Source organism: Zootoca vivipara, chromosome 9, assembly GCF_965207765.1.
Source record: "Zootoca vivipara chromosome 9, rZooViv2.hap1.1, whole genome shotgun sequence".
NCBI lineage: Eukaryota > Metazoa > Chordata > Lepidosauria > Squamata > Lacertidae > Zootoca > Zootoca vivipara.
Genome location: NC_142592.1, coordinates 55699235 through 55717414, shown reverse-complemented (window position 1 = coordinate 55717414; position 18180 = coordinate 55699235). Strand labels below are relative to the sequence as shown.

The following is an 18180-nucleotide window of genomic DNA, read 5'->3' as shown; positions in this document are numbered from 1 at the left end:
CATCTAACATTAGAGAGGAGTCTTAGGTGAATTACCGGTACTGCAGAGAAACTGTGGTGGTGGGTGGGGAAGGAGTAATTAACCAGTGCAACACTCCAAACCACTTCACCCTCATGCAAGGACCCAAAGGAGTTTTTACAAGCATATATATATCTTACATTGCAGTAGAAAAGTAACAGGCAGGGTAAGGGTTAAATGCCCCCTTCCTGCTTTTCTGTGGAAAATTCCCCATTCCTGAAGGTGCTTTCCCTAGGAAAAGCAGCAATTGGGGATGTACAGTGGTACCTCTGGTTAAGAACTTAATTCGTTCCGGAGGTCCATTCTTAACTTGAAACTGTTCTTAACCTTAAGCACCACTTTAGCTAATGGAGCCTCCTGCTGTCGCTGTGCCGCCGGAGCACGATTTCTGTTCTCATTCTGAAGCAAAGTTCTTAACCTGAGGTATTATTTCTAGGTTAGCGGAGTTTGTAACCTGAAGCGTTTGTAACCTAAGGTACCATTGTAATGTGTAATTTGACTCTTAGTCACCAGCTTTCTAGGGTGTTCCTCTATTCCTCCATTAAAGGCCTGACCAATCTAGAACTGAATGCAGTTCAGTTGGCCTGCCAGGAACTTGGTAATTCCTCCCTCCCACAGTTCCAGACAAACATTAGTGGATCACCATTCATTTGAGGTGCACAAATTTTGGCTAGGTATGCCATACATTGGTAGGCCTATACTGTTGTGTAGATATTCTGCTACCTACTCCCACTTAAAACAGAAGAGCACAAAATAGTACAGATGTCAAATAGTCTGCAGTGAGAGAAGGGACTATTTATGGCCTACACAGGATGTTTCTTGTAAGACATATTGTTTTGTGTAAGTTCTCACAAGGAAGACTCACCAGAAAAATTCATCTTTTCCCACTGCGATAAGCAGGTATTACTGGCTACAGTGGTGAATACATATTGTGTTCCATGCCATAAGACCTTTTTTGGGTTAATTATACATGGCAAGGAACTAAACAATTATATGAACCAACGGGACTTTAATATTAAAATGGAACCATTTTTGAAAGCACATACAGTTACTGCTGAGCTAGGAAGTATGGCCTGTCTGTGGAGATCACACTAGGGATTTAAAGCGGTACAAAAGACAAAGCAAAAGCAAGAGAGAGAAGTGTATTGCTCAGATTGGTTACCTTAAGAATAATTTCTAATGTAAAGATACTAGTGAAGACATAATCTGCATTGCCTAGGATCTGAAAAATAAGCACAGTTGGGTTAGTGGTTACTGAGCGTGGCCAAGACAAAAACAGGCGTGTGTGTTAGCGACAAATAGCAGCAGAGAACTAGTGGGCTCATGAGTGAGAAGATAATGGAAGAGAAGATGGGGACTTTACCTTCAGAGCAATTTCAATGGTGAAAATGACAGTAAAAAATATATCAAAATAAAAGAGAATCTGTAAAACAAAAGGGAATAAGGGGCAGGGGGAGTGGAGATCTGTGAGTGACCACTGCAAAAGCAAAACACAATTCAAAATCAGAAAGCACAACTGTTTTGGTTGGAGGAGAGGAGGAAGGGGGCAGAGAGAGGAGCTGGCTTACAAACACTTCTTGGTGAAGGCAATGATCAGGCTACAAGCAGCACATTTAAATGACATGTTTCTTTTTTCACTATTTTGCCTGTCAAACACGAGAAATTTATAACATTTCCCAAATTAAACTCCAATCAGAAAATATAAATATATGTGATTTCTGGCAGAAAATGTGTAACTCCTTTCCCTATTAACACTTTTTGCTCAAGTTTTGATCAAGTACCTATTACAGTAGGAGTACCTATTGCAGATAAATAGGAAATGTGTTTTCAAGCTGCTTTGCAGTGTCTGCTAGTTTATTTATTCAATTGTATCCTGTTCCCAGGGTCAATAAGAAGAGTATAGTAAGTACTTTATGTTTCACCTCTGCAGTACAAAAAAGCCCAAGAGTTATTGATCAAGCCTATGTTGCTGTAAGACAATGTTCAGAGAACCATCTCTTGAAATATTTTCTTTCATTTTATCAGGTTTACAATCTCAAGCATACTTGCCATTCAAACCAGTGAGACTAATTTCTGAGTAAACATGGGTAAGACTGGGCTGCAAGATTCATCCTCGCTCCATTTGAACTGACCAGGAGTTATAGCGGGGCTGCTACTCAACATTATGCAAATGAGATGCCAAAAGAGCTCTTTGTTAGAGTAAAATCTTCTGTTCCCTGAATACTGTTAACTACATTGTTAGAAGTACAATTTGTGATTGTGTTCCTCATGGCTGCCTTAACTCCACTGTTAAGTTTGATTAAGCCTTACAGAGTTATCGTCTCTAGAGTAGTATAGAAACTTCATTACTTCACAAATGAAAAGCCCATTGGATAGAACATTGTTAACCAAGGCAGAAAGACAGGCTGGGTCACTCAATTGATCTTTCATCCCAAATTTAAGCTTTATGTGCCCATTTCTGTTCCAATGCAATTAAAGATGAGTGAATTGAAGTTCAGTTTAGTATAGTGCCATGTAAGTCTGAAGCTACTTACATGGCACTAACTAACACAATAGTTATTAATTTACGGTTGCCATATTTCAAAAAGTAAAAAACAGTTGTTGAGCGTTTTTTAGGAAGACCCAAAATACCGTGATTTTTCGATTACGCGTGCCTAAACAAATGTATGGCAGCCCTATATTAATTACTGTCTCTAAATAAGATAAAAAGTTAGCCTCTTTTGGCCTTTTAAAGAAGAACCAGTGTGGAATAATGCCCCCCCCCAGTGAGAGAGGGAGGGCAGGATCCATACTGGGGTCAGAATATGGGGATTAAAAATTGCGATAGGGCTGAAAAGTGGAAACGTAGTTGGGTGGCATTGTGTAACTGCTAGAGAATTGGGGGGGCAGCAGGGGACGAAGAAGGAAGAGTGGTGGACAGGCTGTGATAGAGTGGGAGTGGGGTGAAAAGTAATAATGGGTGATATTTTTTGACTGATTATGATGGCCTGAAACTGGAACAACTTATGGAACTGGCTGATTCATCTGGGAGACACTGAGTCCAGGGGAGGGGGGGCTGAATTAGATTTAAGTGTTTAAATGTTAATAGGATATAAGAAGTAATATTTGAATTTATGGAAAGTTTTTGGGAATAAATTTTAGGCTAAGGGGGAAATAGAAGATAGATGGATGGGAAAATAAATTTAAATTTGGATTAATTGATGAATTATAGGTTTAGGATAGTTGATTTTTTTTAGAATAGATATAGTTGAGAGATAATGAAAAAATGTTTAAAAGGATTTAAGTTATAATATGAAAATTGCTTAATTTGGATTAAAAAATGGACCCAGTGTGGGGGGAATTGAGGAAGTCCACAATGTCAAGTAAAAATGTTAGAATTGATATGTTGTTGTTTTTTATGGTTGTTTTTTTTGCTTTTGCTTTCTGTTTTTTGTGTGATTTTTTGTATTTTGTTGTGTTTGAAAATGAATAAACATTATTTGGGGAAAAAAGAGCTAGCCTGTTTTATTCTTTCACTGAATGTGCAAAAGGTAAAAAGTTAAATGCCTGACAATGCAAATAATTTACAACATTTATAAAAGTTTAACTATATAGCCAGTGGTGGAGCTACATGCTCCGGCACCAGGGCGGAGGGCAGAGAGCAGGCGGGGGCAGGACTGATGCACGTCCCAGGGGGTTGATGTGCCACCCACAGGGGTGTGGCGCGCATCCGGGGGGCATGGCATGCCGCCTGCAAGGGCAGGGGGCACATTCTGGGGGCGGGGCGCGCTGCCTGCGAGGGCAGGGCACCCAGCACGGCCGGGGGGCAGCCACGACAGAACCCCACTGGGATCGCACTGCCGGGGGCGGTGCTCTCCCTCCGCACTCCTCTTCCTCTGCCAGTATACATAGGATGAAAATCTCTAGTCAAGTCTAATTCACCAGCATTGCAATCTGTATTACTCCTATGGCATGTGATGCAGTACTCTTTCAAAACAACTCCATATTAAGAACTTGGGGAATGGAGCCCAAGTGGAACTTGTTAAGTTGTGGATTAAATCTTTCAAAGGACAAGATGGTTTCCAATGTAACTTTGATTTACTTCCAATAATTAAATTGGAAGGTTTTTTGTGTGGATGTTAGGTAATGCTGATTGTACAATTGGATTCCTATGGGCCACATTCACTGATGACCTCTAACAACTGTACCCAGATCCAGTAATCCCAATGCGTCCAAGTTTAACACTCTGGTCATATTTGGTTCACAGCTGTTTTCTATCCTGGACTGGTATGACAATTAATGCATCTATTTTTTTTCCTTCTTAAACTTTTTTCTTTTATTCTTCAGTTCTGTATTTTGTACTTTCATAAAGGGATTGCTGAAGTGGGGTTAGGGTATTCCATGCAAATTTTGGGGAGGATCCAAATATTTTGTGAAAACATGTTTTGTTCCCTCATCTCCAGCTCTGATAGTCCTGTTAAGAGATATGTTTCCATTAACCTAAAGTTTATTATTTTGAATGCAGCTTCTATGTAACACAAAAACACCGGGAGCTTTTTAGTTTACAACCTGGCTTATTTAGCAATACAGTTACCCTAACATCATATTGTGCTATTCTACTTTTAAAAGATAGTTTTAAGGTAGCTTCAGTGGAGAGCACTATGCTTAATGGGGAGGAAAATCTTGCAGCCTGTTCTTATGCATATTTATTCAGATGTCCCACTGAGTTTTACTCCCAAGCAAGTGGGAATAGAACTGATGTTTTAAATGCTTACATTTATTAAGTTCTTTATGTGAATGCTTGTATCTGCAGTTTCTGAGCACTAATATTAGACCACTAAGTAACATTTCTTAGGCTTTTACCATTTTATTCAAAATTCCCCAATAATGCAGCATATGAAATAACAAATGCAAAAAAAACTATCTTCATGTTATGCCTACCAAAGCCCAGTTAGAGAAACATTAACATACTGTATACTTCCTGATTCATATTGATTACATTTTTTGGCAGTCTGAACTCAAAGCGGGCTTTTTTTGAATCTCATGTCTGACTCGCCACTGTAAAGAGTGCAAACTCAATAATTTGTTTTTCTTTTTTGGACCTTAAGTAAGGTCCTGCCATAACTCAGAAAGAAGAACACTCCAATGAAGATAAAAGCATTATCTTAGAATATGCTTTTGAAGGTACTTCTCCATCCTAATGTCCCTTTTCCTTATTTGCAATATACATCAAGGTTTGATATACATTACCCCCCCCCCCCGAGTCAAACAACAAAAAGAAAATATAGTCAGAGCAGTGGGTATTCTGCCTCCCAGCAACTCCATTATAAAATTTTGTGTCCAGCATTTAACTTTGTAACTTGCATTTAACTTGTAATAATAATAATTTTATATATACCCCACCCTCCCTGGCAGAGACCGGGCTCAGGGCGGCTAACACCAAATATATAATGCATTAAAAACACAAAATCAAACTATTAGATTTTAAATACAATTCAAAATCACATTTAAAATCAAAATAAAATTAAGTGGGAACCCACAATTCATAACCATAGGAGTAAGGAATTAAATGTTCACCAGGCCCGGGCACCTGTGCTGGTCCCATATGGGCAGACTGAAAGAGCCAAGGAGGCCACTTACATACAGGGTCGCATAGAAAGAAAGAAGGGGGTCAGACTGGGCCCAGACCAAAGGCCTGGCAGAATAGTTCTGTCCTGCAGGCCCTGCGAAAAAAATGTCAAATCCTGCAGGGCCCTGGTCCCTTGCGACAGAAATTCACCATTTATTTAAAAACAAAAAGAAAAATGGAGGAGGGGCAGGGAAAAAATATATACAGACCAGTCACAGAAAAGTTTTTCAACCTGAAAACTCTTAAATGATAGATTAACCAGGAATTGCTGTAAGCAGGTTATGAGTGTTAATTTGGATGCACCCTTAAAGAAATATGTAGTAAGCAGGGGCACCAGCTATAGGGGGAGGAAGGGGCTTCAGCCTCCCCCCCCCCCCAGCGTTGAACCCAACTCAGCGTGTCTGGTAGTAATTATACTGTATACTGAAGTATCTGAACTAAGTAGCACAGCTTCTGGTAACCAGAATATGGGTACAGTGGTACCTCTACTTACGAATTTGATGCGTTCCGTTTGATGCGTTCCGAACGCACATTTGTAAGTCGAAAAAAATTGTAAGTCGAATCCCATAGGAATGCATTGGGAGAAAAAAGTCAAAGCAACCCTATCTAAAAATTCGTAAGTAGAAAAAATCCTATCTAAACCGCATCCAAGATGGCGGACGGAGCTCCATTCGTAAGTACAAACATTCGTAAGTAGAGGTACCACTGTACCATACTTTTCCATGTATAAGACTATGTTTTTTAAATCCAAAATCATGTTCAAAATTAGGGGCCGTCTTATACATGGGTAGTGCATTGTGGGGCTGTGGGATAGGTTGCTGCCGTGAGTTGGAGATTGTCATTGGTGTCTGCTGCAAGGGCTGTTGTTGATTTGTTGTCTCTGCGGCAATTCGGCGGTCCATTTGCTTCTGTTTTCAGTGATGGGATAGAGGAAAGGTTGCTTTGTATATTTCTGTGCAATCTTCCCCCAAAAAAGCTCAACAACTTTTGGGAATCTCCACCCGATTTTCTTAATTGTGAGTCCCCAAAAATAGGGGGCATGTTATACACAGAAAAGTATGGTATTTAGTGCCTTCACAATTTGCTATAGTGACAAAATTCTGCACCCCCTGCCGCTGCTTGCCATCTCTGTGCCATTTGTTCATTCATTCATTTCCTTGCTTCCCTTCCACCTCATAAACATTGCCCAAACAAACATCCAAATGCCAGAAGCCACATAAAATCATGGCAAGTCAAAATGTGAGAGCTTCAATTGTGTAATTCAGTCTAAATGTAGAGATTTATCAATGAATTTGGGGTGCAGTCCGCAATAGCATGGACTGCTATAGCTATATTCAGTGGTACCTCGACTTACGAAGACGATCCGTTCCGCGGCCGTCTTCGTAAGTCGAAGTCTTCGGTTGTCGAAGCAACCAGCGCGCGACTTTGTGCAGGTGCCGCTTTGTGCACAGGGCGTGCGCGGCAAAAAGACTTCCGGGGTTGTTGATTTCGGAAGTCGAAACCTTCGGAAGTCGAATCATTCAGTTGTTGAGGTACCACTGTATATCTGTACAAACATGAAGCTAGTACAGGCAGGGGTGGGGATTGGATAGGTTTTCCTCAACTGACTGCTGAACATTCTCAACAAGCTGTGAAGGATCGAGGAAGGGTGGGAGGCATACTTGATTCCGAACGGAGGTATGTCGGACAGGGTCCTCAGCTGCTAGAGAGATGCTGCTGAGTAAGATGAAAAAGAGGATCAAGTTGGTGAAAACGTTATCATTAACAATGCGGTGGCAGTGGACCCGAAACCTGCAGAGAGAGAGAGAGAGAGAGAGAGAATCTTTTTCTGTATATATTTTTTCAAATATACAAATAAATACATAGATAACAGACACATGTATTAATAACCACTACATAAATCAAATAATATCAGACTTAATAACCTTACATCTCTACGTATAAAAAAGAAAAAAGAAACAAACAGAAAAAAGACAAAGACAAAACAAAAACAATATACTGTAGGATTCTTCCATTCAATACTATGTGATTCTGTCCTATAGTGGTATTTCTCATATATGATACCTTTCCATATGGATTTAATCTCTTTGCATATTTTAATTGTTGTGGACTTCCATCTACCTCATAACGGTTGATTTTGATTTAACCCCCCCCCCCCAATATTTAATATTTTCACCTCATCTTGGTATGAGAGAGCAATGTATCTCAATGTACGGAATTTTTCCAAACACAACCAAATCTTAGAGGTGGAACCTTGTTTCATCAAATAATTACTGAAGCATTCCCACTCTTTTTTAACATTACGTACTGACTTATTTCTTATTGATTCTGTCATTTTGGGAAGTTCCAAGTACTCGCAGAGTTTTAGTTGCCATTCCTTTCTTGATGGAATATGCTCACTATTCCAATACTTTGCCATTAACACTCTAGCTGCTGTTACTGCATAGAGAAATATTCTTCTTTTCACTTGGAATGTTATTTGCTAGAATCCCTAGTAGGAATGCTTCCAGGTTTTTATTGAATGAAAACTTTGATTTTTTTTCATCTCCTCGCAGACCGTATCTCAGAATTTTTTGATATCTGGACACGTCCACCACATGTGGAAAAAAGTTCCTTTGTGAGCTTTGCACCTCCAACATTTATTGTTGTAACTTTTATTTATTTTGGCCATTTTTGAGGGGGTTAAATACCATCTAAATTGCATTTTCATGGAATTTTCTTTGATGAAATAACATGCTGTAAATTTTAGATTTTTCCACAACTCGTCCCATTTTTGTAATTCTTTGGGGTGGCCTATATCTTGCGTCCACTTTATCATTACTTCTTTTATTTCTTCATCTTTAAAATTCCAATCTAAAAGTAACCTATACATTTTTGATAGTGTCTTCCTATTATCTTGTAGTAGATCCTTCTCTCATGCTGATATTTTACCTTCAAATGCATTCATTTTTAAAAATCTTTTTCAAAAGTTGCATTTAACTGATGGTATTATAGCCAGGTTATTCCAATCTTTTTAAGTTCTTCATAATTGATTTTTTTGTTATTCTAACAAGTCTTTATACACTGGCCAATTATCATCCATATTCTTCTTGTGGATAGCAATTGCCTCCACTGGTGAAAGCCACCATGGAGTTTTGGGTTCTAAAATTATTTTGTATCTTTCTCAAACTTTGTATAAGGCTTCCTTACTACAGTGGTCCCTCGACTTACAAACTTAATCCCTTCTGAATGCACATTTGTAGGTCGTAAAGTTCAGAAGTCGAAACACGGTTTCCCATAGGAAAAAAATATTCGGAAGAATTCGTAAGTAAAAAAAACCGCATGTAAAAATTCGTAAGTCGAAACAACTGCATTTAAAGCCGCCAATGGTTTCCGTTCGGATGTAGAAAAATTCATAAGTGTGTGGCCATTTGTCCCATTCGTAAGTTGAAACCAACGGATGTTGAGTAATTCGTAAGTCGAGGGACCACTGTATATGATTAAGGAACCCTCTGTGGTTTTTCACTTTATTGTGTCTCAAATAACCGTTACAGGTAGGTAGCCGTGTTGGTCTGGGTCGAAGTAAAATAAAAAAATTCCTTCAGTAGCACCTTAAAGACCAACTAAGTTTTTATTTTGGTATGAGCTTTCGTCTGAAGAAGTGTGCATGCACACGAAAGCTCATACCATCCAAAGATGTTATCCCACCCTTCTATGTCAAGTATTTTGGTATTTTTGGTATTTTTTAAAAAATATTATCCATTATTTGAGCCAAACAAAGCATGTTGCTTCATAATATAATTTAAGATCTGGGACTGCAAAACCTCCTTTGTCTCTGATTTCTGTTAATAATTTGAATTTTATTCTCTGTTTTTTACCTTGCCAGATCTTTTTGCCAATCTTTGAAACATTTCATTCCACTAATTATTGGTAAGGTTTGAAATAAGAAAAAAATATTTGGCAGCACGGTCATTTTAATTATTTACATCCTGCCCCACACTGCCCCAAATCTCCAAATTTTATTTTTTTTATTTCTCTCCATTTTTTTACACAGTTGTCTTTGTATAAGTTTATATTTTTATTCGTAATCCAAATGCCCAGGTAATTAACTTTATTTGTTATTTTTAATCTGGTTTTATTTCTAATTCTCTTTTTTCTTTTTCACCCATGTTTTTCACTATTAATTTGGGTTTACCTTTATTTAAAGCCTGAGACTTTCCCAAAGTCGTTCATTTTTGATAATGTTTCTAAAATACTCTCAGTTGGGGTTTCGGTAGTTATGATGACATCATCCGCAAAGGCTTTGAGTTTTATAATATCTGTTACCCAAATTGATACCTTTTATTTTGGGTTCATTCCTTATATAGCTATTCATAATGTTTCTAATATGGTGATAAACAAAAGAGGCGATAATGGACAGCCTTGTCTAGTGCCTTTTTCAATATTAAATGTTTCCATTATTTCATTATTTATAATTAATTTGGCTTTCGGGTTGCTGTATAAATTGCTTTGAGTCCACAATTTATTTTATTACCTCATTTCATTACTGTCACAGTGGCCTGGGTGGGCTACTTCAGAGTAACGACTCCACACAGCTCTGCATTTTATCCTTTTATTGGTGCTGTGTATTTACAGTGCTGAAAACAGTGCTATTTACAGATAGTGGTACATGTTGTCAGTCTTCCGCAGAACCTCCGAATGGCGGTTCGCGCGTTTTCCTCCAGCAAAGTAATCTTGGCATACTGAATCTCCTCCCCCGGCGCTTTTTACGCAATTCCGGAGTAGCTGGGATCGGCCTCTTTCCCACCGTCTCCCTGCTTCCCTGTTCCTTTCCCCGGCGGTGCCTGTGCTCCGCTAAAGTACTCAAGCTCCTGTTTCCACTTCCTGAATCACCACTCGAAGTCTCCCCCTCCCCGCTGGGGGAGGAGCTGGTATTCAGGATGGGAGGGGGCTGTCGGTACCTCTTATCCCTCACAATTACCTCAATAGATTTCAGTAGAAAATCCCATAAAACGTTGTCAAAGGCCTTTTCGGCCCCCACTAATAACATAGCTGTTCTTTTATTTGGTTTCATTTCCAAATATTCTAATAGGTTTATTATTGTCCTTGTGTTGTTATATAATTGTCTTCCCGGCAGGAAGCCAGCCTGGTGATCGTTGATTCTTCTAATCAATTTTTTTTAAAGTCTGTTTGCTAATATTCCTGTAAAAATCTTATAATCCGAATTTAATAATGAAATTGGTCTATTGTTTTAAATATTCGTCAAATATGCTCCTGCTTTGGTATTAAAGTTATTAAAGCTTCTTTCAATGATTCTGGAGTTTTCCCGTCCTCTAATATTTTATTCATGATCTATTTCAGGATTGGAAGTACAATCTTATCCTTTGGACATCATTGAGATAAAATAAGTTAAGTACAGGTGAAACTCGGAAAATTAGAATATTGTCGAAAAGTACATTTATTTCAGTAATGCAACTTATTATTTTTAATTGTTCTTTTAATTTTTACAAATGCTTTCTTTTGGAAATTCCACTGTAATAAAACAAATAGTTACAATAATACAAAAATAAACATCACTATTACATTTCATTAATTACATTCCATTTATAATTGACCCGCTTAACGACAAATAATTACAATTACAACAAATAAAGGTTTCACCTTTTAAGTTGCATTACTGAAATAAACTTACATGTTGGAAACTTACATGTTGGAAACTTACATGTTTCCAAACTCTTCCTCATGATTTGCTTCTTATAAAAAGTCTTCCAGGCCCAGGCAAGTGAAAGACATTTCTTTACAGCATGAAGATTTCCAGTGGGTTTGCAAGGAAAAGATTTATCCTAAAGGTTAAGGACACCACAAAACACATGCTTTGCCAGACTACTATGGAAGTGTGACTTTGGATCGTTTAGCAAATGTAACAACAAAACAGCCACCTCAAAATACCTGTTGCTGGGGCTGAAGAGGAAAAAAGCACTGGCTTCTGGCATTGGCACAGCTTTCTCCTTGAGGTGCAGTTCGGACATTGGGCGTGGACGAGGCCCAACAGGCATCTCAGGCTCTTCCTCCTCCTCTTCTCCTGAAAGTCAAAGTTTATACTTTTTAAATACTATTAATCAGAAAAAGGTTTCTGGTTTCCCTCATAAAATCTAGGCTAAGTTTGTTGTTAATTATGCTGTAGACTCCATAGAAGAGAATAAATAATCCGGGAACAGGAATTTTCTTCTGCATTTATCAGGATGCTATTAAACCCTTCCGTCATCATGACATAGAATTGTAGAATCGTAGAGTTGAAAGTGACCCCGAGAATCTTCTTTTTTTATATATAAAAATAGTTTTTATTAAGTTTTACAATTTTATATTCAAAACAATCATTATTATCACAAGAAAAAATATATGAATCCCAATCTCCCCTACCCACCCCTCCCATGACTTCCCTCAACTTCCTCTTCTGGTTCTTTCCTAAGTATTTGCTTCTCCTGCCTATCTTATTCTACCTTAATTATGTAATCTTTTAATTAAATATTTTTGTATTATCATTTTTGTACCATATTTTCCCAATTCACCTCTTACCCTTTGCTATTTTTCCATTACAGTATTACTTCTTAAATTTTATGCTTGTTTTCTTAATTGTAAGTGTTTACTGAAACTCTGCTAGTGAGTCTACTTCTTTACAATATTTCTGTTAAGTACCACATAAACAATATTTCTGTTAAGTACCACATAAACGGTTAAGTACCACATAAAAGACTTTTAAAGTCTCTATTGTCCTTATCTCTTAGTTTTCCAGTTAGCTTTGCCATTTCGGCGTATTCCATCAATTTTTCTTGTCATTCTTTTTCCGTTGGTATCTTTCCGTCTTTGGGCTAGTACCATCTCTAGCTGCTGTTGTAGCATACATAAATAACATTTTCCATTCTTTTGGCAAGTCTTGATCTATAATACCTAGCAAAAAGGCTTCTGCTCTTTTAACAAAGGTTAAAATTCTTTTCAGTTCATTATAAATAATTTCCCAATAGTTTTTTGATTATTTTACAATTCCACCACATGTGGTAAAATGTGCCTTCTTTCTCTTTACATTCCCAACACTTATTGGAGTTTGTTCTATACATTTTTGTCATTTTTACAGCGGTAATATACCATCGGTACATCAATTTCATATAATTATCTTTCTAAGTTATACAATAAGTTCCTAATTATAATTTCCTAATTATGTGGTTATACAATCCTTTGTGTACTTTCCCTTTATCATACCACAAGTACAAATGCCATCCAAATCTGTTGCCATGTCCTTCAAGATCTAACATATCCATATTTTCTAATTTAATCCAATCCTTGATCCAAGTAACACAAGCAGCCTCATAGTACAGTTTAAAGTCTAGAAGGGAAAATCTTCCACTATCTTTAATGTCAGTAAGTAGTTTATATTTTATCCTTGGTTTCTTCCCTTGCCATATACATTTTGAGATATCATTTTGCCATTTCTTGAAGTACGCTGTGTTACTGACTGAAACAAAAACAAAATTTTGGGCAATACGTTCAACTTAATCACTGCAATTCTTCCTAATGATGATAAATTCATTCTACCCCATATTTCTAGATTCCTTTTTATTTCATTCCAAATCTTTTCATAGTTATCTTTAAAGATACAGTGGTACCTCGGGTTAAGAACTTAATTCGTTCTAGAAGTCCGTTCTTAACTTGAAACGGTTCTTAAACTGAGGCGTGCTTTCGCTAATGGGGCCTCCTGCTGGCACACGATTTCCATTCTTATCCCAGGGCAGAATTCTTAACCTGGAGCAACCACTTCCTGGTTAGTGGAGTTTGTAACCCAAAGCGTCTGTAACCCGAAGCGTCTGTAATCCAAGGTACCACTGTCTTGGTTGTAAGGCAGCTTCCGAAATATTTAACTTTTTAATGAATCTCTATTTCTATGATTTGATATAATTCTTTTTTATCTGATTGTAATCGTTTTTTGACTAGCAGCTTTGTCTTATTCTTATTTACCGGTAATTTAAAACCTGTTACTTGCCCAAATTCCTGTACAGTGGTACCTCTACTTACGAATAACTCTACTTACGAATGGAGCTCCGTTTGCCATCTTGGATGCAGTTTAGATAGGATTTTTTCTACTTACGAATTTTTAGATAGGGTTGCTTCTACTTACGAATTTTTTCTCCCAATGCATTCCTATGGGATTCGACTTACAATTTTTTTCGACTTACGAATGTTCATTCGGAACGCATTAAATTCATAAGTAGAGGTACCACTGTATTTTTTCTAATACTTTCATAAGAGAGTTCTTAGGATCTTCAACTGTAATTACAAGGTCATCTGCATATGCTTTCAATTTTTATGTCCCCCCCCCTACCGTAATTCCTCTAATATTTTCATCTGCCCTGAGGGTCATCTAGTCCAACCTCCTGCAATGCAGGAATCTCAGCAAAAGGATCCATGACAGATGGCCATACAACCTCTGCTTAAAAACCTCCAAGGAAAGAGTCCACAACCTCCCAAGGGAGACCGTTCCACTGTCAAACAGCTCTCACTGTCAGAAAGTTCTTCCCGATTTAGTCGGAATCTCCTTTCTTGTAACTTGAAGCTATTGGTTTGAGTCCTACCCTCCAGAGCAGGAGAAAACAAGCTTGATCCATCTTCCATGTGACAGCCATTGAGATATTGGAAGATAGCTTTCATATCTCCTCTCAGTCTCCTTTCTACCAGGCTAAATATAACCAACTCCTTCAACATTTCCTCATACAGTTTGGTTTCCAGACCCTTGATCATCTTGGTTGACCTTCTCTGCACACATTCCAGCATGTCAATATTGTTCTTAAATTGTAGTGCCCAGAATTGGACACAGTATTCCCAGGGTAATCTGACCAAGGCAGGATGAGAGCCAATGTTTCAGCCTTTATAACATTAGAAGTTTGGAAGATCTACCTGTGACATCAGGGGCTGGGAACAGTATTCAGCCTAAGGGCTAAACTACTTAGGGTCACAACCCATTAGTGGCCAGGACTACAGGCAAAAGTGCAGAGCAACAAATGTGTATGTAACCTTTGTATTGTAATTGTGTTTCTACATTCACACATACCCTTCCATCTGCTATCCAGGTAAGCAGAGGCATTTTTAGAGCTCAATAACACAATTCAGCCAGGAAAAACATTGAAGGAGGGTCCTTCAGTTTGGACACCGTCCTCTGGGACAGATATACCCCTGCTTTAAGTTGTTTACATACTGTCTTGTCTTGTGCATCATTTACTACAAAGCTTGATGACTAAGCTCTTTAGCAAGAAACATCGGATTACCAGAACAGCAATGAACCACTGGTATATCACAAGTGTACTCTTTATTTACTGTGTTTGCAATTATTTAAGATAAAACCTATTTGGGAAAGAAACTACTTTTTCCATTTTTATGGATGTTTATTTGTTTGCTCAAAGATAGTTGCCTTGGTGATATTATCTTGTGTCGATTGCAGTAGTCATTGTATCACCACGCTGCTCATTGTTTTACAGAAAACAAACAGGCAACAAGAGAAAGGAGGAATAGAGCTAAGAGGATCTACAGATTGGCAGTTGGTTCCCTACTAGGGTATGGGCTTTGGCAGCAGTCCAGTAATGCCCTTACCCTTGCCTACTGACAAAAATGTCCTTTTACATGAATTGCTGTACAGAGGGGCAAATTAGAAGACATTACATCTTGCCCTGTGAGCTTCCCACACTATATATAGCAGGAGAGTTAGTGTTGGACTAAATGGGCCTTTGGCCTGATCCAGTGAGTAGGTTTTCTGATTGCATGGTTAGTTTTAAGTGATTTTATCCTTATTATGTCTTTTTTAAATACTACATACCACATAGAGACTTAAGGACCCACCCTATTTGGTGTGATTGTATTTTAAAAAAATAATTGTTAGTTTTAAAACTGTTTTTAATGTTCTACTTTAAATTGTTGTAAGTTACCCTGGAACCTTAGGGTGAAGCATAGGTAATCATTTAATAATAATAATAATGAGAAGAAAATACAATAATAATGCTGTGAAGAATGCTTTGGGGCAAATTAGGCATTGGTTTTCCCCTTGCCCTTAGATGTGAATAGGGCACACAACACCTGGTAGAATGGCCATTTTTTCATAAAAAGAGATGGAAACGAATTCTTCATTTTGTTGCTTGTTTAGAATTCAGGCAAGGCAGAAGAATTAAAAACGAAAAGTCTTGAAACAAATTCTCAAAAATGAGAGCTCCAGGCACCGTGGAGATCTGTGACTATCCTTCAAGGAAGAAATTGCAAGAAGGGGCCTTGGATGGCCTGTGGGAATACAGGGAGGGTTCGGAAGAATGCTTTAAGGATTTCAAGCACAAGTCTAATGTGTTTGTGAACAGAACAACGGTAAGATACTTAAAAACTTGCACACGCACACACCCCACAGGTGCCATTAAGGTAATTATCTAGATAAACAGAAAAACTAAAAGATGGTACAAAACAATAGCTGTGTTTAATTGTCTGCACTGAGATCGTAACAGCAATCCTTAAGCAAGCTTTCCTTTACCTTCTCATTTTTATTATTATTCTGTGTTCATAAATTGCCTCTCCTTTAAAAGCCTAGTGTTCAAAAACAGCTGGAGACCAAGGTTTGGAAAACCCTGCCCTAAAGGATCAAGTGCATAGTTGGGGGCACTCATTGATTCCACCTTGTTACCAGAGAACCTTAGATACCGGTAGCTAGTGGGGTGCAGAGTGCCTGTTACCTGTTCTGGCTGCTGCTGGACAGGAATAGCCTAGTCACCATAATCCATGCCCTAGTAACTTCCTGGCTTGATTACTGGTATGTGCTCTACAGAGAGCTACCCTTGAATTTGGTTTGGAGACTGGAACTAAGGCAGATGCACGGGTGCTGACAAGGGTGGCAGCCCAAGCACATATAAATCAATTTTGAAGCACATGCACTGGGTGCCTATACGTCACAGAGGCCAATCCCAGGAGTTGGCTTTGATATATAATGCCCCAAATGACTTGGAACACAACTACCTGAAAGAGCGCATCTCTCAAAATTGGCCTACCCCATTTGTTGATATCTGCAAGGGAGGCCCTGTTGATAGAACCACCATTAACAGGTACCTACTGACTAGAACAGAGAACAGGGTCTTCCCATGGTAGTGATCCAGCTTTGAAACTCTCTTGTCCTCGAGATCAGATAGACACCAATGCTGAATGGGTTCCAACACCAGGAGCAGACATTTTTCTTTTGTTGAGCCCCTGAACAACAGTAATTATGTGGTGTTTATCAAATAAAGGGATTTTAAAATGATTTTTTAAAAGTGTACAGTAAGGTGTTATTGGAACCTGCCTTGAGAACATGTGGTAAATGGCAATATATAAATTTCCTTCACAGATAAATAAGCCTTGGATAAGGTAAAGGTAAAGGGACCCCTGACCATTAGGTCCAGTCGTGACTGATTCTGGGGTTGCGGCGCTCATCTCGCGTTATTGGCCGAGGGAGCCGGAGTACTGTACAGCTTCCGGGTCATGTGGCCAGCATGACAAAGCTGCTTCTGGCGAACCAGAGCAGCACATGGAAACGCTGTTTACCTTCCCGCTGTAGCGGTACCTATTTATCTACTTGCACTTTGACGTGCTTTCGAACTGCTATGTTGGCAGGAGCTGGGACCGAGCAACAGGAGCTCACCCCATTGCAGGGATTCGAACCGCCAACCTTCTGATCGGCAAGCCCTAGGCTCTGTGGTTTAACCCACAGCGCCACCCATGTCCCAAGCCTTGGATACCTACGGTTAAATCCTTATTCAACCCAGAATCTACTCTCTCTCATGATTCCTATCTATTAAAAACACAATTGCCTTCCTTAAATAAAGGAGGACAAGGGAAAGCTGGGAAAGCCATTTGCAACTTAGAAGTGCAGTACATTTGACTAATAATGATGATAATGATGTTGATGGAGCCTTTTTAATGTTTACTTTTGCTCTGAGTTTATCTTCCAGATTTTCACATCATTCTGTCTTTCATCCTCATTGTATGTATTTATAGAGCTTAAACTCTTTAATTTGCCTGTAAACTTGATTGCAAAATTAGTACTCTGTCTATTCTCATTGAATACATCATCATCATCATCATCATTCTCTTGCTGAAAAGAAGCTTGTCAGCATAGCAGATCTCTTTAGTGGCGGTTGCAAGAGCCAAGAGGCAGGTTGAAGAGTTGCATAATGAGTGCCTGGAGGGCCTGCCGCTGGGAGATGCCTGGAGCAGCATTGCAGTCTGAAGCTGAGACATCAAAGGTATCGCAAAGAAGATTAATGTGAAAACTGGGGCAACGTGAGCTTATAAAAAACTGAATGAAGTGCATAATGGGTCTGGACCTGCTCAACCTCATCCCAATCCTGGAGGTATGAGAAGTGGGTGCTGATGAGATGCAAGGGGAGAAACTTCCAGGCAAGCAGCAGCTACCATGCAGAGCTCAACTGTGGCTGCATTTACATCCCTAAGCCCTGAAGACATGTCATAAATTGGCCAATGATACTAATGCCTACTGCATTCCTGTTAGATTCTCAGTGGTT

General features: G+C 38.7%; 1 protein-coding gene and 1 long non-coding RNA gene across 27 annotated transcripts in view; one reads left to right on the top strand and one right to left on the bottom strand.

Annotated features, from left to right (window-relative positions):
- LOC118090939 (uncharacterized) overlaps window positions 1-3503 on the top strand; it is a 124256-nt gene extending 120753 nt beyond the window's left edge. The window contains exon 3 of the long non-coding RNA XR_004693342.3: window positions 2044-3503. This is a non-coding gene — a long non-coding RNA (uncharacterized LOC118090939). The remainder of the gene's footprint in view (window positions 1-2043) is intronic.
- CACNA1C (calcium voltage-gated channel subunit alpha1 C) overlaps window positions 1-18180 on the bottom strand; it is a 541815-nt gene that overhangs the window by 103756 nt on the left and 419879 nt on the right. For all 26 annotated transcript variants that reach the window (XM_088676810.1, XM_088676812.1, XM_060279995.2 and 23 more), the window contains 3 exons: window positions 11555-11687; window positions 7288-7417; window positions 1382-1441 (listed from right to left, as the gene is read on the bottom strand). In XM_088676810.1, the coding sequence (XP_088532936.1) occupies window positions 1382-1441; window positions 7288-7417; window positions 11555-11687 (323 nt within the window). The remainder of the gene's footprint in view (window positions 1-1381; window positions 1442-7287; window positions 7418-11554; window positions 11688-18180) is intronic.